This window comes from Suncus etruscus, chromosome 11, assembly GCF_024139225.1.
Source record: "Suncus etruscus isolate mSunEtr1 chromosome 11, mSunEtr1.pri.cur, whole genome shotgun sequence".
NCBI lineage: Eukaryota > Metazoa > Chordata > Mammalia > Eulipotyphla > Soricidae > Suncus > Suncus etruscus.
Window position 1 is genome coordinate 23543535 of NC_064858.1, and position 24521 is coordinate 23568055.

General features: G+C 40.5%; 3 protein-coding genes across 3 annotated transcripts in view; 2 read left to right on the forward strand and 1 right to left on the reverse strand.

The window, feature by feature from the left end:
• The window catches only part of BCAT1 (branched chain amino acid transaminase 1), a 647504-nt gene that overhangs the window by 381195 nt on the left and 241788 nt on the right, over window positions 1–24521 (forward strand). The gene's annotated exons all lie outside the window — the stretch shown is intronic.
• Window positions 3158–10798, reverse strand: ETFRF1 (electron transfer flavoprotein regulatory factor 1). Its single transcript, XM_049783871.1, has 3 exons — window positions 10736–10798; window positions 3924–4011; window positions 3158–3841 (listed from the first exon to the last, which is right to left on the reverse strand). Exons 2-3 carry the CDS (start codon window positions 3972–3974, stop codon window positions 3629–3631), a joined length of 264 nt encoding a protein of 87 aa, XP_049639828.1. The 5' UTR covers window positions 3975–4011; window positions 10736–10798; the 3' UTR covers window positions 3158–3628.
• DNAI7 (dynein axonemal intermediate chain 7) overlaps window positions 10904–24521 on the forward strand; it is a 65904-nt gene continuing 52286 nt past the window's right edge. The window contains exon 1 of the mRNA XM_049782891.1: window positions 10904–10993. Within this exon, the coding sequence (XP_049638848.1) occupies window positions 10904–10993 (90 nt within the window). The remainder of the gene's footprint in view (window positions 10994–24521) is intronic.

The following is a 24521-nucleotide window of genomic DNA, read 5'->3' on the forward strand; positions in this document are numbered from 1 at the left end:
AGACTATCTAATACTAGAAATAGATAATATTAATAAAGATTCCTTCAATGTGATTAAAAGTTCCTGACTCAAATACGTGACATGAGATGGTATGGTAAGGGAAAAAATGCTGGGCTAGGAGGAAGGTGGCTTGGATTCTAGTTGGGTGACTTTCACAGCTCCAGCTTTGGGCAGGTTACTTCCTATTCATTGTTTCATCTTCCAAGAAACCATCTCAAAGGCTGTATCTAGCATTGCACTCTGTACATCCAGTTTACATAACGATACCTTTTAGTTGTCTTTTCATTTTCCGTGTTAATATTGGGCAAAATTGTGCAAGAGTTGTAGTTTTATTAAATGTCTGTTCCTGATGTTAGGCCCTTTGGCAGGTCAGTGTCACCCAGCCTATGTCCATTCTGTCCTTTGTCTTGATGCTTTTTCTCTGGGTACTTTTATTTCTTTAACCTGAAGATAATTTGCTGCGTTGGGTGTCTCCATGAAGGCTTTCCATCAGGTTGCATTAACATGGCCTCCTCTCAGGCTCAACCTAATGTGACACACTAATGGTGGGATTGATCTAACAGCTCCTATGAGGTGGCTATAGCAATAGAGTCTTGATCCTGTGAACATCAGCTCTTTGCTGTATGGTCCTTTGGTGACTTAGTATGAGTAGAAAGCACCCTGTCCAGGGGAAAGATAGAATAAAGGTAGAGCTGAGAGAATTTCTTCGATGATGTTGAATGTGCAGTGAGGTTTAGACTACTAAGTGAGTGTGATACATTCCACTATGTAAGATCTTAAAATGAAAAGGACTTTAAAATTTGAACCTCAAGCTTTTGGGCAGAATTATTTTACTCAACTGAGATTTGAGTACCTTAGGCAGTGGGGGTTATTATGGTACCCCCAATCAAGGTGACTTAGTCCCTTTATTAGGTTCTAGAATAATCCAGAGTATTTTGGGATTTTGGCACGTGACCCAGACACCATGATGCATATTTCAAAGTGGGGATTTGGTATCTTGTTTCTTCTAGTTCTAAAACAATTGTTTTGCTGATTCCAATGTTATTGTTTAATCAAGTTACTTTATATAAATCACTTCACTGTTTCAAAGGAATAAATTTCATTATATTGTTTCTCATCTGGCATAACTGTGATTTTATTGGGACAATGATAAAGTTGTGTTAATTTTAAAATGCCCAAGTGTGAAATATTCTAGTGTGAAATATTGGTCTTTGTCTAAGTAATAAAACTAGACTTTTAAAATTAAATGTTGAATTCTAAAATAGTTTTATCTGAGGATGAATACACAAGGTGCCTGAACGAATTCATAGATTTCTTTAATACTCAGTTGATTTCTAAAATGCGACGCTAAACCACAGCTTGAGGGAACATTCTTGAGGTGTTAAGACTATAGTACAGTACCTCTTATTTCTACATGAGAGAAAGAAATGCCATACTTCAGGAATTATTGTGCATAGCTGGGGGGGGGATTTTTAGAACTCTTGAATTTTTGGTGTAGCTGGGTATTTTTTTAAAGCAGTAGTAATTATCCTTTATTATGTGAATTCTGAATGATTTGACAGGTTTGTTTTTATAGAAACTTTTGAATGAGAGAGATAATCCTAGAAGTAACACATTACCTACTTATTACCGCCTTAAAGATAAAATCCTGTTTAAATTTTAAAAAATTACTAAATTACTTAGTCTTAGACATTAACATGTTTATGAAAGAATGGAGCAGGCGTGTGTAGTTTAATTTGAGTGAATGTTCCCAGTTAGGAATTCTAGACTCAATTTTAACTGAGTCACACTGCATAGGAGTTTAGAATCAAATTTTTCTAGACTTGGCCACCTTTGCACAATTTTGTTCTAATACATATAGAAGTGTTGTGAGGCATGTTAAGTTGCAGTTTGCACAAGTTCATCTCATTTGTATTCCAGTGAGTCTTCCCACTCCCCTTTTATTCATTCCCCCTTAAGTAATCACAAGTTATTTTGTTGTTGGCAACTAACACTTCCTTTTCAAATGCAATAATTTATTACAGTTAATTTTAAAAAGAATCCATAAGTAACATTAAAGCTGAATTTCCGTTAATAGTAAGTTCTTCAATACTGGATAGCATGAAGTTTGCATTAAGAAACTGCGCAATGTACTACTGGTAGCTATAAATTCCTTCAGAAATGAAAATTCTTTCTTAAAGGTTTATTTACACCAATTCTAAAAGAAAAGTTATAAACTAGATTAACAGATTTCAGTTTCCTAGTTTTCAGTGCCAGTTTGGGGTGATAGACAATTTAGATGAATTTAGAGAAAAGATAATTATCTTCCAAAACATCAGTTATGGAGGGTCCCTCTCCCCATAGAGCTGAATGGGTTATATAATGTTTTATCCAGAAATTTCCAATTCCACTGTCTTGTGTTTTCATGCTGAAAATATTTTTGCATTTTTTCCTTTGAGTGCCAATTTCTTACTAGTACTATTTCTTACTGTAACATGTTTACCTGGAATGTATTTTAACTATTTTTGTATAGTGTGAACTGAAACATGCACATTTTGTACATTGTGCTTTTTCTTTGTGGGGCATATGCAGTGTGATCCAGTTGTTTTTTTCCATTGTTCGGTTGCCCTGACCTAGGAATGTTGGTCATATCAAACATTAAATTAAAAAATGACCACTCTTTTAATTAAAATTAACTTCTAAATGTTTATAGGAGTATGTGCTGTTTAGTGATCGGAAATTTGTAATATTTTTGTCATGAACTGTACTGCTCCTAATTATTGTAATGTAATAAAGATAGTTATGGTGACTATGTAGTGTGTGTTTCTTGACGGAACATAAAACATTTGTCCCACAGCTCATACAGGATAGTTTACAAGACACAGTCAGTAGTGTATTCAGGAAGTCTCTTTTGAAACTTTTTCTAGCTCCAAAGTTAGAAATATACTTCAGCGATGTGCCGGCAATATATAAAGGCAGTTAACTCACTTTTTAAAAGATCTGGCTTTTATGACCAAAGAGAAAAACAGTATTGCTTTTTATTGTGTAACATAATTGTACAACAGGTGATTTTAAGACCCAAAGGGAGCCAGCAGCAGAACTGGTTGTGGAAATAACTGAATTAGCCTATTTGTGGCATCATCAGATTATTTCAGGGTTAGAATAGTGCTCAATCACAGGTGTTACTTTCTTTGTAGGGAACCATATATTGTCATAATGTGTCACATGGAGTTAAGAAAAAAAAGTTGAGGGTACACCCTCAAAAAGTCAAAGGAATGAATTTCCAAGAAGTCACTTTGCTCTGTGAAGTATTTATCATATAGCACATTGGAGAAGTGGGCTAAACGTCTTTGGTATACATTTTTTTGCTTTAATTTTTTTTTTCAAGCATTGTATTTTCATGCAGAATTGGATGCTTGTTGATTTGTATTTCTGGTTGGCAGCAATAGAGCAAATTGCTGCTTTCCACATAAAAACTGAGCCTAAAGGGCAGTTGATAGAGCTCAGCATGTAGAGAAGTTAAACCATTTTAGTGTGATGAATAAGGCAGTTGAGGTGGTTTTGGCATTGCATCTCGCCATTTTGTTAGTTATGTCTGTTTACATAAACAGCTGTGCTGCTTTTCAAACGACAGAACTAATCTGTTACTTTAGTTATCATCTGAATAATAGCGTTGTTTCATAGCTCTGTATTTTCTAAGGAAGTATAAGGCTTCTAGCTCTTTCATTACAAATTCACCCCGTCTGATAAGCTCTTTGATCTTCTCTGGGTCCTTCACATCTTTGTTTTTAAGGAAAACATTCTTCAGGCGCCTTTTAAAATAGTCTGCACCTTTGGGATAGTCTCGTCCAAGATACAGCAGCTTAAAAAAGAAAGATAAAGTATTTCTGCACAGTCCTTGCTGTAGAATAACATTGATAAAAGTTGGTCATGTGACTACTTACATTTTTATAAAGATTCAGAACTTCTCCTCTTAAAGAATTGGCCATTTTCATTTATCATAGAAAGTATCCACTTCCATTTAAAGTATACCTAAAGGGAAGGAAGGAAAATCACGAGTCACTTCATTGTCTTCAAAGAAGAATGATTTTATATGTTGGGACGCATTAGCTACCTTTTCTGTTTTGGGAATATGTTCATGTTCTGACATGGGTTTTGAAGTTGTCGGAAAGAGTAATAAGAATCGTAATAAGCAAAATATTAAGAATTGCTGAGTACTATGAAAGAAACAGGATAGGGAGGGAAAATGGATCATCATATCTTAATGGATGGAGCACTAGGACAGTTGAATCCTACTACATTGTGGACATTACTTCACCTTTCAGCACCTCCATCTCATTTCCGTCAAGGGCAGACTGTCTTTCCTTGTTCTATGCAAGGCCAAATGCAAAAGCTGACATTGAAAATCAGTCTGATCAAATCTGGAGGTTATATGCTGAGAAAGGCAAAGCTAGACGCAAATTGTGCCAGCAGTAAGACTGGTGGAGGAACAACCCCTGGATTGGATCCATGATGAAGCAGTAAAATAATCCCTATTCTTATTGAGAAGTTGGTCATACAATTGCTAATAAGTCAATGATGTCACCCAGAACATTCTTTAAAGCCGATTCCTTATAGAGCCAGAGTGGTGGTGCAGTGGTAGGGCATTTGCCTAGCACGCAACTGACCGAGGACAGACCATGGTTCGATCTGGAGTCCCATATGGTCCCTGGAGCCAGGAGCAACTTCTGACTCTAGAGCCAGGAGTAACCCTGGGTGGAGGCCACCCCCTCCAAAAAAAAAAAAAAAAAAAAAGATTCCTCATTTCTAAATGATCTAAAGAAATTTGGGGGGGGGGGACTGTGGGGTGGATGCCAGGCAGTGTTCTCACACTACTAATTCGGATCAAGGGGATGCTGCTGTTCCCGGCTCTTTCTGGGTCCCAGGTATGTGTGGAACATGGACTCCTGCAAGCAAAGCCTGCATTGTGACTTCTTTAGCATCTCCCATGGCCAGACAAAATGACTTTACACTTTGCTCTTCAATTTTAAGTGAAAGTTTATTTCCTTTCTATAGAAAAGACCTCTCGTGAACTGCTGGAGAATATATTTTTTGTTTGTATTGAAATCACTTTCATATGTACAAAAGCTAAATTTCAAATGGTTCTAGATCCTGGTGTCCTGATTATACCAGACAGCATAGCTTTTAGAGCTACTTCCTCTGATCCAGGGCATTCTTCTGAAGAACAGAACCACCACCAGGATAGCAAGTCAGCACTGCCATATTATCATCAATTTACACCCCTTCCCGTTTCAGGTACTTGTCCCAAAGACGTCTAAAAAATACTAAATTCTAGATCGCAGGGCATTTAGTTTTCAGGTCTCTAGACTTCAGTTAGAACAATCTTTCGGAATTTCTTCAATTTCAGAAATTTTGTTAAGATCACAGGTCATTTATTTTTTAGGTTATCTTGTTTTATAAATCTGAACAGTTGGCTCTTATAGATGTGTTATTTGGACAACGGTATTACACATGGCTAGCTTCATTTCGTTGCAGCCCAGCATCAGGTAGACAAATTTGAGTTCACAATTCCAAATCTTCTATTAGGGTGGATGTTAAGTTGGATCACTAAAGTGGTTATTGGTCTGCGCACTCCATTAAACTCTATTTAAAATATTAAAATATTTCCCAGGTGGTACTTTGAGCTGAAGTGTGTGCATACCTGAAAAAAAATTTTTCCAGTTGCAGAAACATTTAAAAAAAAAACAGGTTTTCTAGGGAAGATGAGTTTGGGAAAGATTATTGACATATGGTATCTGGAGAGTTTATCTGGACCTCTGATTGCTTTTAGTACAACTGCAGATCACCTCAGACAGAACTACTGAAAATGTGCAGAAGAATTGGCCAAGGATGAAAGTTTGGGGCTAGGGAACAGGGATGGAGAGGTGGAAGGAACCTAGGGTGCTGATTAGGTTTATGACTGGGAGAGTGGTACTTCCATGTGTATGCATGTCAAGCCCATCAAACTAAACAGACGTCCCTGTGTGGGAATATACCTCCCTTAAGCTTTCTGAATATCAGTGTAGCCATGCTGGTAGTTTGCTAAGAGATGCTGAGGTACACTGGCAGAAAAGAACCCTACAAGCTACAAGGTGGTGAAGGTCAAACCAGTTGCCACTAGTAAGGAACTCCTTGTCATGGGGTGTGCCCCCTTGGGGAGAGGGCCTAGGTGACAGCCTTTACTTGAAAGACTCCTGCTGCCAGTATGGCTACTTAGGTGAACACCTTTCACTTTTTTGCTGCTATCTCTGTAAGAAGTGCCTCTTACAAAAAAAAAAAAAAAATCTAACAGACCCTACTAATACTTGTAAACAGTCATTTACTAGTAGTTTATGAACTAATTCTGGTAATAAGCTTACAGTGGAGCAGAACATTAATTCTTACGAGTTAATACCAGGTTTTTGCAATTTTGGTTTTCCTCCAAATTGCTTTGCTGCATATGCCAAGTTAGTCTTGAGCTTTTGGCTATCCACCCTCTGAAATGAAAGGGCAATAGTACTTGATAGAGATTGCTGCCCTAAGCTGTACCTGTGACTGAGCCAACCTTTTATTAGGGAACCTCTGAAGTCAGTGTCTTACATGGGTCTTCTGGCTCTGAAGAATTTTCAACCTAAGGATTGACCAGGGGTCTCAAACTCAATTTACCTGGGGGCCGCAGGAGGCAAAGTCGGGGTGATCCTTGAGTGCAAAGTCAGTAGTAAGCCTTGAACATTGGGGGGTGTGACCCAAATAACTAAAACAAAACAAAAAAAAAAGATTCCTCTAGGGCAGGGCCACAAAATGTTGTATGGAGGGCTGCGAGTTTGAGACCCCTGAATATAAAAGAATCAAAGAGTAGAAGAGGGATAGAGGCCTGAAGTCAGCATCAAATTCAGGAGCTACTACTACCCAATATGCTTCACCTTCACCTGTGCTGAGGAAGCTTGGGCCACTCTATCCAAGCAGGCCTGTACATCTTGTTCCAAAAAGAACCATTGTTTGTGGAAGTAAGTTTCTGTGTAGTCAGTTCTGTTACTTTCATGCATGTCAACAGTGCTCCACGGCCCTGCTCTGCTCTAAGGAGACTCGTGCTTTAGAAACTTTTTTTTTCCCTTCTATGTGGGGGCCAAAGGGTACTCAAGGGCTCCTCCTGACTGTGAAGATCACACCTTTGGGTTAAGGTGCCTAAAGATTAAACACAGGCCTCCAGCATGTAATGCATCTATCTGTTCAACCCACTAAATTATAGCCTGCTTAATTCCTGGCAGCGTGAAGAGCTTGCACAACTTGTAAAGATCTTAGGATTATGGCGTAAATTGTTCTTAGCTGTAACCTTTTACCAAATTTTAATAAAGAATTTGCCTATCAGGGCTGGAGAGATATCATGGAGGTAAGGCGTTTGCCTTTCATGCAGAAGGTCATCGGTTCGAATCCTGGCGTCCCATATGGTCCCCCGTGCCTGCCAGGAGCAATTTCTGAGCATGGAGACAGGAATAACCCCTGAGCACTGCAGGGTGTGACCCAAAAACCACACACACACACAAAAAGAATTTGCCTAGCAAAGATTGGTGTGGCAGGGGATTTCTCATTGACATGAAAATTTATACAAATAATGGCCTTTCTCTGTATTGTGCACTAATGTTATTTGTGTTGGGAAATAGGATTTGCAATTGGAGCAATATTTTCATGCATCAGGAATGAGGCTAATTAACCCTGTCCAAAGCAGAAGGAAGGAAGGTATCTAAGCTCTTTAGAAAGAACTGTGACCACAATCCTAGGGATACACCTAGGAAACACAAAAACTATACAAAATTGCCCTCTGCACTCCAACGTTCATTGCAGCACTAATTACAATAGCCAGAATCTAGAAACAACCCACATAGCTGCCCGACAATAGATGAGTGGCTAAAGAAACTGGTACACCTACACAACGGAATACTGTGCAGCTATTAGGAAAAAGAAGTCATGAAATTTGCCTGTACTTGGGTGGAAATGGAGACTATTATGCTAAGTGAAATGAGTCAGAGGGAGAGATACACAGAATGGTTTCACTCATCTCTCGGATTTAAGTAAAATAAAAGCAGTATGGTAATAATACCTAGAGGCAATAGAGATGAGGGCTGGAAACACCAATCCACGATTGAAGTTTACCACAAAGAGTGGTGAGCACAGTTAGAGAAATAACTGCACTTACAACTACCATGACAATGATAGAGAAATAGAATACCTGTCCCGAAGATAGGCAAAGGGTGGAGTAGGAATGAAATGGGTGAAATTGGTTGTGGGAAAGTTACACTCGTAAAGAGTGGTGTACATTCAATGACTGAAACCAAACTACGAAAATTTTTGTGACCATGGTGCTTCAATTACAGAAAAAGGGAAGAGGGAGAGCTACAGAGAGAGAGAGAGATCTGTGACTAGGACTAGAGGGATGCACTGTGGGTGGGGTGTTTGAATTGCATATGACCTACAAAGGTTTGAACCCTAGCATTCCATAAGGTCCCCAAGCCTGCCAGGAGTAATCCCTTATCACTGCCAGGTGTGACCCCAAAAACAAATAAATTAAAAGAAAGAACTGTGACCAAGAGACTTTACATTCTGAGAATCAAAATGTATGTGTGTGGTGGGGAAGGGTAGAGGAAGGAGTGGGGGTAAAGATCCCTTTAAGTACTGAGTTTGCTGAGAAGTTGCTTTTAATGGGGTGCTATGGTACCACACAAAGTTATTAATGTTGCCATGATCTTCAGAGGGCACAAAATGCCAAGGACCTTAGCAAAATATGATTCTGCTGTGTTATTCATTGCTGGGTTCTTGGAGCCTTATTAGGTCAAGACTGCAGAAACCTTTGGGCATGCCAACCAGAGGTGGGAACTGAAACTGTGTCCTCACTGGCTGGCCCAGGAATGAGAACATGGAGGTGGTTCTGTCGGTTCTCAAGGGCAGGGGCTACAGAAGCATGATTGTAAATTCTCTCCAGGGAGCATGCACCTTTTATTGAGAGTTTGGGGGCAACTCCAAGAACCCCCTGATGGTTGAACCTCCTATCTGCATTTACCTCCTTAATCCCTGCTATTAATCTTGCTAACTCTCCTCTGGCCAGAAACTCACCATTTTTTTTTTTTTTTTTTTTTGGTTTTTGGGCCATACCCGGTGGTGCTCAGGGGTTACTCCTGGCTGTCTGCTCAGAAATAGCTCCTGGCAGGCACGGGGGACCATATGGGACACCGGGATTCGAACCAACCACCTTTGGTCCTGGATCAGCTGCTTGCAAGGCAAACACCACTGTGCTATCTCTCCGGCCCCGAAACTCACCATTTTAAAGTAATAAGGGGTTATTATAACATCCATGTAATCTTGGGCATGGGGTTGGGGCTGAGGGGTGGGTAAGGTTTTGTACCCTGAAAGAAAATCAGTAGTTTGGTGAATGAGTAAAGGTAGAGTAGGGCACTTGGTCAAGGCAGGTTCAATCCCCCGTACTCCATTGTCCACTGAGCCAGAAGCACAGCTTGATGTGGCCCAACAGACACAGACACATTCCCAAAACCCCACCGCCACACATACCCTAAACAAGTAGTTCAGTGAAAAAAACCTCAGAAACACACACATCCCTAATCCAGTAGTTTGGTGCAACCTCAGTTTTGTATAGGCACTGAGATGTCCTCCTGCCACTCAGCATGTGGTAGTGGAAAAGTGTCACAATTGCACAACTAGGCCCAGGTGTTCAGAACCACACACACAATACACACCCCAATAAAACACACAGACACACCTAAATCAGTAATAGGGGTAAAGTGTCACAATTGTACAACCGGACCCAGGTCCTCAGACCACACATTAATACCAATAAAACTACACACATACATACAATCACACACAAACCCCTACACGCACATACAACCACACACATTCCTAAAACAGTAGTTCGGTGGAACCTCACTTTCATTTGGACCCTGAGATGTCCCTCCCATGCCATCCAGAGTGTGGTAAAGAGTGGGAAGGTGTCAGTCCCACTTGCACAACTGGGCCCAGGTGCTCAGACCACACATAAAAACCATTAAAACACACAATCACACACACACACACCCCCACACACACACATATATATATATACACACACACAAACCCCTACACATACATACACACAACCACACACACACACACACACACACACACCCCTAAACCAGTAATTCGATGGAACCTCATTTTCTTTTGGACACTGAGCTGTCCCCCTGCCATCCAGAGTGTGGCAGTGAGTGGGCAGGTGTCAGTCCCAATCGCACAACCGGGCCCAGGTGAACCGGACCTAGCTCCACTTTCACCCAGAAGCTTGATTCCCAGAGGTCGGATCGGGTCGGGTCGGGGGTGGCTCTGTCACTGCAGAACCTCATCGAGGAGAGATTTCAGGCCCTGGAGCTGGGAGGCAAGAGCTTGTCATCTGGGTGACCTCGGTTCCCTGGCAGACCAGCGACCTTGACCCTAGTGGGGCCGCCGTCACGGGGGCTGCAGGGAGGGACCCTGCCTGCCGCCGTCCAGCTGCTGGGAACATCAACAGCAGCACCTAGCCAGTGTCTTTCGGGGGTCACGGGCCTCACATCGCGACCCCGGCCCGTGCCCTGGACCCAACCGCCTTGTTCCTCGCAGCTGTCCAGGAACACGCCCCCGACTCACAGCGAGGCCGGGGAGGGTGGTCGCCCCGAAACCCCTCCCCGCGCCCAGCTGTCCCCCGCCCGGTGCGTACTTCACCGCCTGCGATCCGGAAGAAGACGCAGGACCCCGACGGCCGCAAACCCGCGCGTTTTCCGGCGCGTTGTGAAAGGTCGTAAAAGGCGGCGCAGACGCGAGGACTCGGCAGGGGCGTCCGCCGCCTAGCAGTGATGGAGGCGGGGCGATACCCGTGGGACTGCGCATGCCCGAGCTCGAAGACATGCGCACTCGCTCGCGGCGGGGGTGGGCGGGGCGTGTCGTCCTGACAACGCGGAAAACAACTTCCGGTCGTGTCTGAGCGCCTCCTCGGGCCCGCGGTCTTTCTAAGTCAGCATGGTGAGCTGGGAAAGTGGGCGAAGCTGTTGCAGGGGCCAACCCCGGTTTTCTTGCAGCCAAGCTGCTTCATGTCCTAAATGCCTGTCGGGATTTAGAGGGGTGCGGGTTGGTTAAGAGGAAACCACTCACCGCTGGCTTGGTCAGAGCTGCCAGGCTCTGACACTGCTGCTGCTACACCTCCAAGCCAGCCACCACAGCCTAGAAACTTCCAGCAACTGCATCTTCACCTTACGTTTTTGTTTTTATTGTTGTTTTATATATATATATAAACCTGGGTTGCTTAAACATTTTTGGTGCAAATGGGTCATGTAAAGAAACAGCTCTGCTTTAAAAGATAGAATTTCTTTGTTGCCTGTTTCTGGGGTGGGAAGTCCCAGATCAAGGTGGCAGTGACTCCATCTGACTCCAAGCTGTTAGCAGGGGAAGTGGCCCCACCCTACATGGCTTCAAGACATAACTGCCTTCATGTGGTGATCTGCATTGAGCCCCATCTCACCCACTGTGTTGTCTCATTCCTGTGAATACTGGAGACCACCCTACTCCAGCATGTTCTCTGCTGACTACTCACATGAGCACATCCTATTTCTAAGTAACACTAAGGTCCTGAGAGTTGTGACAGCCATGAGCTTTCATGGAGCCTAAATAACCCTTTACATACTATGTGTAGGTAGAGGGGTAGTAAATCATCTTTCAGCCCCCAAACAGGCATTAAAAAAAAAAAAAAAAAACATCCCTGGAGAGTTGTATCTTTCTGTTGTATTTTGTTTGTTTTTAAATCATTTTTTTTTTTTGGTTTTTGGGTCACACCTGGCAGTGCTCAGGGGTTATTCCTGGCTCCAGGCTCAGAAATTGCTCCTGGCAGGCACAGGGGACCATATGGGGCGCCGGGATTCGAACCGATGACCTCCTGCATGAAAGGCAAACGCCTTACCTCCATGCTATCTCTCCGGCCCCTTTAAATCATTTTTATTGTGACCAATATGAATTACAAATCTTTCACAGTTATATTTAAGGTACATAGTGACAGTGAATTAGGACCATTCCCACCACCAATGTTGCCCTCCCTCCACCCCTGTTCCCAGTATGCATCCCATGGCTCTGCACTCAAGGACCATAGGATGCTGGAGTTTGAACCTTGATCAAATGTGTTCAAAGAAAGTATTTTACTGGGGCTGGAGAGATAGCATGAAGGTAAGGCGTTTCGAATCCCAGCGTCCCATATGGTCTCCCGTGCCTGCCAGGAGCGGTTTCTGAGCCTGGAGCCAGGAATTACCCCTGAGCACTGCCGGGTGTGACCCAAAAACCACAAAAAAAAAAAAAAAAAAAAAAAGAAAGTATTTTACTTCCTGTACACTCTCATGAGATGGACCCAGGTTCTATCCCTGAAATCCCATATGTTCTCCCGAGCCTGCCAGGAGCCATTCCTAAACATAGAGCCAGGAGTAACCTCTGAGTGTTGCCAGTGTGGCCCAACAACCAAAAATAAATAAACAAATAAATAAATAAATAAATAAATAGTTTTAAAAAAAAGTCACTACAAGGGCCCGGAGAGATAGCACAGCGGTGTTTGCCTTGCAAGCAGCCGATCCAGGACCAAAGGTGGTTGGTTCGAATCCTGGTGTCCCATATGATTCCCCCTGTGCCTGCCAGGAGCTATTTCTGAGCAGACAGCCAGGAGTAACCCCTGAGCACCTCAGGGTGTGGCCCAAAAACCAAAAAAACAAAAACAAAAAGTCACTACAAGAAGAATCTTTTTAACATAACTTTGTCTACTTTTAGTAACTGGTTCTCTCTCTTTCTATGATATCAGCCATCTAATTTGATTGGGGTGAATTTTTTATTTTTTTGACATAGGGTGGGGTTGGGGTTACAGCTAGTGATTTCTGGGAACAGCACCGAGGTCAGCTATGAGCAAGGCAGGTGCCTAAATTTGCTCTCTCCAGCTATAAAAACTGTTTCTAATGTGAGACTATCTACCTACAACTTGCCATTAGAGATTATACCTAGAGCTAATACACTGACTAATAATCTGTTGTTTTTAGAATATTTAAATTAGTATACCTTCCTCACTGGTTCTCTGTTCTATGGGTATTTCATTAACCTTCATGAAATAACCTTCATGGTCTAAGAAACCATGCAAAATTGACTTCAAAGACGGTAGTGGGTGAATTACTTTAGTTTTCCTGTGATTTGCTTACATTTTTGTCTGAATTCTTGAGTGTGTGTATCTGTGTGTATATGCAGGTTTGTTTATCCCCCCCTCTTCTTGCTTTTGCCCTTCATTATTATTACTATGATGATCATGGATCACATGCATGCAGGCTATGCTCACTCAGATTTAGTGGTGCTACTTGTAGAGGCTCATTGAGGTCTGCTTTCCTTTACTCCTGTATTTTCCAGGAGTTGCACTTTTGGTTATGGCACACAGGTTCCAGTTATAGAGCTTGCCAGGTGGTGCATCAGTACTAATGTGTATTCACAGTGGTATTCTAGCTGGCTATTGCTTGCAACACTGGAAACTGGACCAATAGCAAAACTTAGTGCATGCAGAACTCCAGGGATTTGAATTTGTAATCATTCTCTTGCAAGGCAGGTGCTCCAAGGCCTGTCCTGCTCTCTGTCCCAAAGTTTATTGGGGCAGTGGATAAGGCATTTGCCTTGCACAGAGCCAATCTGGGCTCTATCCCTGGCATCCCATATGGTTCCCTGAGCCTGCCAGGAACAATTTCTGAGTGCAGAGCCAGAAGTAACCCCTGTGGCCCCAAAACAAACAAAAAAAACCCACCATTATTCGGGAGCTAAAAAGATAGTACAATGGATAAAACATTGCCTCTGCATGTGGATATACAGGTTTTATTCCCAGCACCCAATATGATCTGCTGAGCCCTATCAGGAATGATCCTTGAGTGCAGAGCCAGGAGTAAGGCCTGAGTATGACCAAGTTATCCCAGAAACCACAAACAGAACAAAAGACTTATTTTGAGGTAAGTTTTGACTAACAAAAAAAGTAACAAGGATGGTCTAGTTAAGTTCCTTAAGACCCTTAACTCAGTTTCTCCTTGTTTTATCATGTGACACTGTCATACTTTTGTTAAAATTTTTTTGAATTCTTTTTTAAATTTATCTTATTTTTTTCTAACTTTTAGGCTCCCAAAACAAAAAAGGTAAGTAGAAATTATTTTCTCACCTTGTCCTCTTTCTTTGCATCTTTGTTCTCATAATTAAAAATTAAAAAAAAGAAATTATTTTCTCAAAACAATTTTATAAGCATGATGTAGACAGAAATTTTAAACATTTTTTAGATTTTTGTAATTTGTAGAATTCATTAAGCTTTTTAGACATTAATGCTCTTTAAATCATGGGTTAAACATTTACTATAGCAAGATAGATTTTAAATTTGACAAGATATTTTTAGTTTTTCTCACACAAACACCATTTAAAAAACATCCTTTTCACTTGTGTCTAGATTTGAAGGTTTTAAATTACTGTTTCTCTGGAAAGTGTTACATTAGGAACCCATTATCTTCATTTCAGATAATACACAAAGTTTAGGTTCAGAACAGGTCCTAAAGTTATATGTCCTTGAATTTTTAGTGATGTAAAATAAGTCATTTTTGGTGGGCTTTATGTAGTTTAAGTTCAATATGGGATGCTTAGCAAACCTTTTCTCTCTTCATTTTGTAGATTTATCTAAAACACACTGTCATGCCAATTAATAAATCAGATCTCTCACAGACATATTTTGACTTGAAAGACTTTTCAAATAAATTTTCAAACATTTTAATATTAAAAATCATTTTCTTTTTGCCTGAAGACCCTCAATGCTATGGATCCTGGCATCTATAAGACAAGTGTGGGCATTTACATGCCCCAACTGTGATGTATACCTACTTCCTATCCAAATGTGGCCTGAAGATATTGGTCCCTGTTCATTTCACCCAGCTTTCCTTCTTCACTAATGAACCTTTTGCATGTTCCTTAGCCATAATCCTAGAGCATAGTCTTAAAAGAACTTACTTCTAATGTGAGCTCTTCAAGGTCAGGGACTTGGCATCTTTATTTAAAAAGTAAAATATGAAGGCTTGCAAGATGACACTCATTGATTAATCCAAAACAAAGTCTTCCTCTTTTCTTTAAACCTACCTCTTTGACATGTAAAAGACCACCTGGATCATTTGATCTTCCTCCTTCCTGTGAATTGGTATTGATTTAATAAAGAAAAGGCAGTTTTGGCTTGGTGGGTACAGAGATACCATTAGGCTAGAAGCAAACTGACTTCATAAGTATTTCCTGTACAGCTTGGTTTATTAATTCTTTGTGGATTCCCTGCTTCTTCAGACCCATCTTCCTGGGGTTGGAGATACAGTGTATGGGTTATCTCACAATGTGTGGAAATTGATTTTATAACTGGTACCCAGACAATGACCTGAGAAGACCCCAATAATTGTGAGTGATTTGGCCCTCAGGTGGATAGTCACTATGAAGAATCCTTCAGTTGGACTGAGTGAAGTGCCTTCACCAGAACATAGGTGCATAGGCCTTTCTTCTAAACATGGTGGAGACCCCTTATAGGTGGGATAGAAGCAGTGAAGGGGTGAGAGCTGAATCCCTGAGCAGTGTCCCAGAGGCTGAGGCACACCCTTTCTATCAGAGGTTCTTTGTGCAAGGATCTTGGCCCTTCAACCTGCAGCAGTTTATCAAAGTCAGTGATGGAGAAAGCCCCATTTGAGGGGGACAAACAGCAGGGAGATGATTGGGTATCCCACCCAGATTCTGGCTCAGGAACTGAAGGCCTTTCCTTCCCAGAAAACCTCAGCACCTATTACAGAAGGAGAAGATGGAGGATCTAAGCCTAGCTGAAGCCCAATTGAAGAGAAGCTGCTTTTAGAACCTCCTGCATCTTCTAGGTTAATCTCTTGATCCTATTTGCATTGGTCACTATATTGCTGGTTAAACTCTTCTGTCTTTATAGATTTTAATAGCTACTGTTTTGTTCTATGCCCTACTGCAAACAAAATTTTGTATCCAACTTTAGTCGTTCAATATTAGTTTGCACAGTTGAGGAGAAATGCATAATGTTGGTAGATTTTTAATGGTTCTCAGCTAACCAATTGGGAAGTTTTCTCAATTGCTGCAATGCTTTATTGTGTATGCTGTTTAGCAACTTGTTCTCAAATTGCATCTGCAAAAATGTTGTAATGTCTTGTCTACAGACATAATGGAAAAGAAACTTGGATACTATAGACTCTTTTTAAAGTGCTCATTATAATAATATTTTAGCAAACTTATTTTCAAACTATATCTGCAGATTGTTTTTATGATTTTGTTTATAGAATTTTATGGAAAGGTACTCAGATGTTCGACTCATTACAGTGCTTGGTATACAAATATTTAATAATTTTCAAATTAAGTGTATCAGAAAGGTTCTAATGGTTATGTTCAGTGAAGTCTATGAAAAAATTTTGTATATGTATAAGACAAAGATTGTTTTAAGAATTATGTATATAATCTAACCTTCGACACTTTTACAACCAATTTTTACTATGCCTATGCAGAATAACTACCATTCTTACAAGTTCTGATCTGGGGTTCCCACCTCTGGCAGAACAGTAGAACAAAACTTTTGTTGCTTTTCTTATTTTTTTTTCCTCTGAACAGAAAGGTGGAATTGTAAGATGACACCCAGTTATTGTTATTAACAAAAAAGTGGGGGGGGTTCCTCCTGTCTTTCTCTTTTCTTTAAACCTAGCTCTTTGATATGTAAAATCACACTGGTATCATTTGATTTTCCTCCTTATGGTTATTCAGTATTGGTTTAATAAAGAAAGGGCAGTTCTAGCTTGGCAGCTCAGAGACAATGAGGCAAAAAGCCATGATTCCTGACTGGCTTGGTTTATTAATCCTTTATGGCTACCCTACCATTATCAGAACTGTTCACCTGGAGATAGAAATAAGGTGTGTAGGGATAATCTCACAACATGTCGTATTTATTTTTCAGGAGCTGGAACAATAGAACAGCAGGTAGAATTTAAGCTTTGCATAGCACGTAGAACTTAAGCTTTGCACATGGTTGACCCAGGTTCAATCTTCGGCATCCTATATGGTCCCTGAACCTAGAGTAATTTCTGAGCACAGATCCAGAAGTGACCCCTGAACACTATGGGGTATGACCCAAAACCTAAAAATACATTTTAAAATATTGGGGAGAGGGCAGGATCAATAGCATAGCAGGTAGGACATTTTCCTTGCATGTGGCTGACTCTTGTTCCATCCCAAGCATCCCACATTGTCTTCTGAGTCCACTAGTAGTGATTCCTGAGTGCAGAGCCAGGTGTGAGTCCTAAGAACCAACAGTGTGGTCCAAAAGCAAAAAGTAAAATTAAAACGATGGAAGAAATGGACAAATTCTTGGACTCATAATCTTCTCTGGTTGAACCAAGATGATCTAGCATATCTAAATAGACACACACTATTGAGAGAATTAAAATGGTAATCAAAAGTCTTCCCAAAAACAAAAGCCCAGACCCAGTTGGATTCACTAAGGGATTCTTTCAAATGTTTCTAGTAGACCTAGTACCAGTCTTTTTCAGGCTCTTTCAGGAAATTTAAGAAACAGGAGCATACCCAGATTATTTTATGCAGTTAACATCACCCTGATACCAAAAGCAGATACAAATACTGCAAAAACAGAAAAATATAGACTTATATATCCCTGATGAACACAGATACAAAAATCCTCAATTTAGTAATTCTTAGCAAATAGGATCCAATTCTTCATCATACCCCATGACTAAGGTTTCATTCCAGAGATGCAGGGATAAGATTTAACATATGCAAGTCAATCAACATATATAAACAAGAAAAAAACATATGATCATAACAATAGATGCAGAGAAGGCATTTGATTAGGTCCAACACTCATTCACATAGGAATGGAAGGAATTTTTCTCAACATAGTCAAGGTCATTTACCACAAGCTCATATATACTCATTGGAGATAAACTGAAAGTCTTTCCTCTAAAATATGGTACAAGACAAAGCTGCCTCTTCTTATTACTCCTATTTCACATAGTACTTGCATAGCAATTAGGCAAGAAAAGATAGAAATGGAAAAAGTCAAGCTTTCACTGTAGATGGCATACTATATTTAGAAAAGGCTACAAAAAAACTAGAAACAATAGTTTCATGTAGCAAAGTGGCAGGTTACAAAATTAACATGCAAAAACCAGTGGCCTTATACACAAATAATGATAAAGAAATGGACATTAAAAACTATCCATTCTAAGATGTACAAGGTACTGACAGAACTTAACAAGAAGAAAAATCTAACCCTTTCAAAAATGGGGAGAAGAAATGAACAAACAATTCCTCAAAGAAGAAATGGAAAGACCGAAAGACACATGAAAAAATGCCCCACATCACTAATCAGGAAGATGCAAATCAAAACAACAATGAGGTACCATCTCACACCACAGAGAATGGCACACATCACAAAGAATAAGAACAATCAGTGCTGGTGGGGATATGGGAAGAAAGGAATTCTCATTCACTGCTGGTGGGAATGCTGTCTTCAGCCTTTATGGAAAACAATATGGAGATTTCTCCAAAAACTGGAAATTGAGCTCTCATATTATCCAGCTATACCACTCCCTCAGGATATACCATAGGAAACAAAAACAACACACACAAAAAATGCCTTCTGCACATGTATATTCATTGCAGCACTATTTACAATACCAGAATCTGAAAACAACCCAGATGCCTAAAAACAGATGAGTGGCTGAAGAAACTGTGGTACATATACACAATGGAATACTATTGCAGTCATCAGAAAAGATGAGGTCGTGAAATTTTCTTATACATGTATGGAATAGATGCTGAATGAAATAAGCCAGAAGGAGAGAGATAGACAGAGAATAGTCTCATCTGTGGGTTTTAAGGAAAGTAAAAAACACTATTGTAATAATACACAGAGACAATAGAGATAAAGGCTAGAAGATCCAGCACAAGATATGAAGCTTGCCACAAAGAGTGGTGAGTTCAGTTGGAGAAATAACAACACTGACAACTACCAATGACAATGATACTGAGTGAGAGAAATAGAATGTCGATCTTGAATGCAGGAAAGGAAGGGGTGAGAGAAGGGAAGTGCATGGCTTTGGTGGTGGAAATGTTGCACTGGTGAAGGGAGCTCTTCTTTTTTACTTATATGACTAAAACCCAACTACACACATTCTTGTAATCATGGTTCTTAAATATGTATTTAAAAAGAAAAAAATAATCTATTCACAGTAGTGCTGCAGAAACTCAAATACTTTGGAACAAATAAAGAGGTGAGAAACCTATACAAAGAAAACTACAAAACACTGCTTCAAGAAATAAGAGGACACAGTCTTCCCTGCCTAGAGACTATGGAATTAGCTGACTGCTGGAATTCTGAAGCATAGCAGACATCTTGGGCCTTTGCTTCTGCTTGCTTCAGCCCAGGAACTTTAAATGGCTCTGGCATCCTTCCCTGAGGGCATGCCTTCTCCTGAGATGAGTCTTCCCGCCCACAAGGGATGGAGCCAGAAGAGCATAGCTGTTCTGCTTCGCTTCACGACCACACACTCCACCTAGCCAATTAAAACCACCACAATACGTAGAAAAATCCAAAATACAAGAGTCACTATGGGGGAAAAAACACAGGCCAACCTTAGGCATAGACTGCAATGGTCCTCAAACTACGGCCCGTAAGCCACATATTGTATTTATTCCCATTTTGTTTCTTCACTTCTAAATAAGATATATGCAGTGTGCATAGAAATTTGTTCATAATTTTTGTTTTTACTATAATCTGGCCCTCCAACAGTCTGAAGGACAGTGAACTGGCCCCCTGTTTAAAAAGTTTGAGGACCCCTGGGAGAATGAAAATGGCAACTCTGATGACCCAACTACCTAATTAGTTTCTCAGATATGGAGTTTAGAGAAGAAATATGGAGGATGTTCACAGAACTCAAAGCATAGATTGAGTTGAACAGAACACTAATAAGAATCAAGAAGATATGAAAATAAAAATCAGAAAACTCCAATCCGAAATAACAGGTCTGAAAAACTGCGTAGATGAATTGAAAACTCAATGGAAAGCCTCTCCAAAAGGGTAACAGGAGCTGAGGATAGAATTAGTGAGCTGAAAGATGAGATGCATAACAACTCTATACAGCAAAAGAGATTGGAAAAAAGGCTTAAAGCAAATGATCAGACAATGAAAAAATTACTCAAAGAATGTGAACAGCTGAAAATGGAAGTCTTTGATAAGCTCAACAGAAACAAATTAAGAATCATTGGAGTACCAAGACCTAGGAAGAACATTTCCAGGAAGAATTAGTCAGTCTAAAACATCATTACAGAGAAGCTACCATAGGTAAAGAATACATGCGACCAAATCCTGCATGCTTGAAGAGTACCAGCTAAAAAAGACCCCAGGGAAAACACCCCAAGACATATACTAGTCACAATGATAAATTCCACAGATAGATACACAATACTGAAAGCAGCAAAATTCAAAAGGGAAATTATATTCAAGGGAGCATCCTTGAGATTTACAGCACACCTGTCACAAGAAACACTCAAGGCTAGAAGGCAGCAGTTGGACATAGTGACAAAACTCAATAAAATAAATGCTTTGTCTAGAATACTGCACCTATCAAAACTCACTTGCAGGTTTGAAGGAAGTATACATAGCTTCACAGATAAACAACAGCTCAGAAACTTTACAGACTCAAAATCAGTCTTAAAAGAAAAACTGAAAGGTCTATTTAAGACAAGACAAACAGACACACTAAACTTCTACACAAAGATGACACTAAATCCCATGATAATTATCTCAATGTTAATGGATTAAATGTACCTGTTAAGAGACGAAGAGTGGCTAAATGGATCAAAAACCTGAATCCAACCTTCTGCTGTCTATAAGAAACACCTGAATACTCAGAATAAACATAGACTGAAAATCAAAGGCTTGAGGAAAATCAAGCAAACAACACCTTTAAAAAAAAAGCTGAAGTGGCCATATTAATATCAGATGACACAAAATTAACACTCAGAAAAGTTGTAAGAGACAAAGATGAACATTTTGTAATAATCAAAGAATATGCATAGCAGGAAGAAATCACTCTCCTAAACATATGTGCACCCAATGAGGGACCAGCAAAGTATTTAATACAATTGTTGACAAATCTGAAAAAGGATATCAATAACAACACAATAATTGTGGGAGACCTAAAGACAGCCCTTTCAACACTTGATAGGTCAAACAGAAACCCAACAAAAACATACTAGCCCTGAAAACAGAAATGGAAGAAAGAGGCCTAGTAGATAGATATAAGAATCTTCATTCTCAGAAACCTGGATACACATTCTTCTCCAATGTACATGGGTTATTCTCCAGGATAGACCATATGCTGGCACACGAAACATTCCTCCATAAAATCAAGAGGACAGAAATTTTGCAGGCTACCTTTGCTAACCACAAGGCTCTGAAATTAGATGTGAAATACAAAGGGACACAGAAGAAAAACTTTAACAACTGGAAATTAAAGAGCCTACTACTAAACAATCAGTGGGCCTGAGATGAAATTAAAGAGGAAATCAATATTTCCTGGAAACAAATGACAATGAAGTGCTTCTGCACCTCCAAGGAAACAGTTCCCAGAATACAAGAGCCACCCACTGAGTGGGAGAAACTATTCACACAATACCCATCAGAGAATAGGCTAATATCCAAAATATACAAGGCATTGACAGAACTTTACAAGAAGAAAACATCTAATCCCATCAAAAAATGGGGAGAAATGAACAAAGAAGAAATACAAATGGCCACAAGGCACATGAAAAAATGCTCCACATCACTAATCATCAAGAAGATGCAAAAAAAAAAAAAGAACTATGAGGTACCATTTCACACCACAGAGATTGGCACACATCACAAAGATTGAGAACAAGCAGTGCTAGCGGGGATATGGAGAGAAAGGAACTCTTTTCCACTGCTGGTGGAAGTGCCATCTAGTCCAACCTTTATGGAAAGCGATATGGAAGTTCCTCCAAAAACTGGAAATTGAGCTCCCATATGATCCAGCTATACCACTCCTAGGGATATACCCTAGGAACACAAAAATACAATACAAAAATCCCTTCCTCGCACCTATATACATTGCAGCACTATTTACAATAGCCAGACTCTGGAAACAACCAAGATGCCCTTCAACAGATGAATGCCTCAAGAAACTGTGGTACATGGCTGGGCAAGCCAGCGAGGTGGGTGCCTTGGAGGGGTTTATTGGTTTCCCTAGGCTTTCCCCATTTCCCTCCCGGCTCCAATGGCCTCTTTAACCAGGCCTAGGAAGGGGTGCGGGACATGGGTCACCCCAGCAGCCCTCTACTCCTTCCTCCAGAACTCCAGGGCTTTTCCGGGCCACATGGCTGGACAAGCCAGCGAGGTGGGAATAGCAGCACAATAGGTTCTGGCTTTAGGACTTACCAGGGAAGTTTCCTTATTAAACCTGTCCACTGTGAAACTTTGCCCGCGCAGAACATAATGACAAATATTGGGATATCATTGTGTTTCATCGACTTATAATAATCTGAAAGCCGTCCAGGAGCTCATTTTATTCCTTTACTCCCTCACTCCCATCTCTTGTTACCCCACATTTAACGATTTTTCTGTATTAATGATTTTTGTTTTGGTCAAGGTGGATTACATATCTTTCACAGTAACTTTTTTGGGTGGAGTCTGAAGCTTCAGCAGGCAACGCGTCATGGCAAGGTTCCATGCTGTAGGCATTTTGGCCAAGATAAGGTGAAGATGCAGCCTCGGCTGCCCCCCACAGCCTTCTCTTTTCTTCCTCCCATCCCCAGGGTTATTCCTGGACACCTGCTCAGGGTCCTAGCAAGTGGGTTCCGCTGAGGTGCAATTTAAAAGAAACCCCAGGTTTCTTTGTCTCTGCAAGGGGCTGGGAGGGGACTGGTGAACTTTCAACTTCCAGCAATTAGGAAGCAAATGCCTCTTGGGGAGTTGGAAGCTTCAGCAGGCAACACAGGGAGGACATGGCTCCATGTGCTCTTTGCTTGTCCAAATCACAGACCAAAGTGGTGTCTCGGAAACACCCACCTCCCTCTTGACTTTCTAAAACATAAAAGGGACATGTGTATCTCCTTTGTGTATCTCAGATGTATTCCATTAACATCTATAACTCTTTTCGAGCATCCTCTTATAATGACAATTTTGCCCACTGGATTTGTTATTTGTTTGATTTTTGAGATGTTTTATAAGCAATACTGGTAGAAGAGAATCTTTGTATAGATTTCATGTTTGAACCAAGTTACAGGGAATGTTGGACTTTATTCGTCGGCCCCCAGATGCACCAACAATATCTTGTGGCATTGCTTCTCTTTTGCATAGGCACATTAAAATGGGAAAATAATAAATATGCAAACAAGTTCTTATCTAATAGAGATGGGAACACAAATTTGGTAATGTAATTAGGCCTTTTACCTGAACATTGGCATAATGATTTGGCTTAGGCCTCAGAAGAATGGGCATCACCCACACACACCTAAACAATGGATACCATCTATAGAAACAACCACAATTGTCTATAACATTACCAGGATCCAAGCCTCTACCAGGGAAGACCTACCACTGCTTTGGCATTGACTTACTCCAAAGAGTGCTCTCAACAACCAGGAGACTCAGCAACAGTCTGCATGCAGGGCAGATCGCTCCACATTTAATGGTATGCTGAAACTAGAGGATGCTCCACATCAGCCTGACATCGATGAAAGAAATGCACAGAATCCAGAGTCTTTAAATATAAGAATCTGATACCAACAATAGCTAAAGTGTGAAAAAGTTTCACCGGGACCACGGAGAATGTCTTGGGTTAGTTGGACGGATTGGTATGCCTGGAACCCAGAGGCAATCTTATGCCAATAAACTTCTGTGGTGAGGCCATTTTGTAATCAGGTCAAGGATTTTTTTCCATTCTCCCCATTTTTCTGGACCTATGCAAACAACGGCGATTGCCACTATCACACCTTTACTGTATATTTTTTACTCTTATCCTTTAAGGAAAAAAATACAACTTACTGAACTTAAAAACAAATAACTGTAGTAGATGCCTGTCTCGAATACAAGCAGGGAATGGGAAGGGGGAGGGGGTTATGTTACACTGGTGAAGGGGGGTGTTCTGGTTATGACTGTAATCCAACTATGATCATCATGTTACTTAAATAAAAAATATATTTTAAAAAAGAAACTGGTACATATACACATGGAATATTATGCAACCGTCAGGAGAGATGAAGTCATGAAATTTTCCTATACATGGATGTACTTGAAATCTATTATGCTGAGTGAAATAAGTTAGAGGAAGAGAGATAGATGCAGAATAGTCTCCCTCATCTATGGGTTTTAAGAAAATGAAAGACATTTTTGCAATACATCT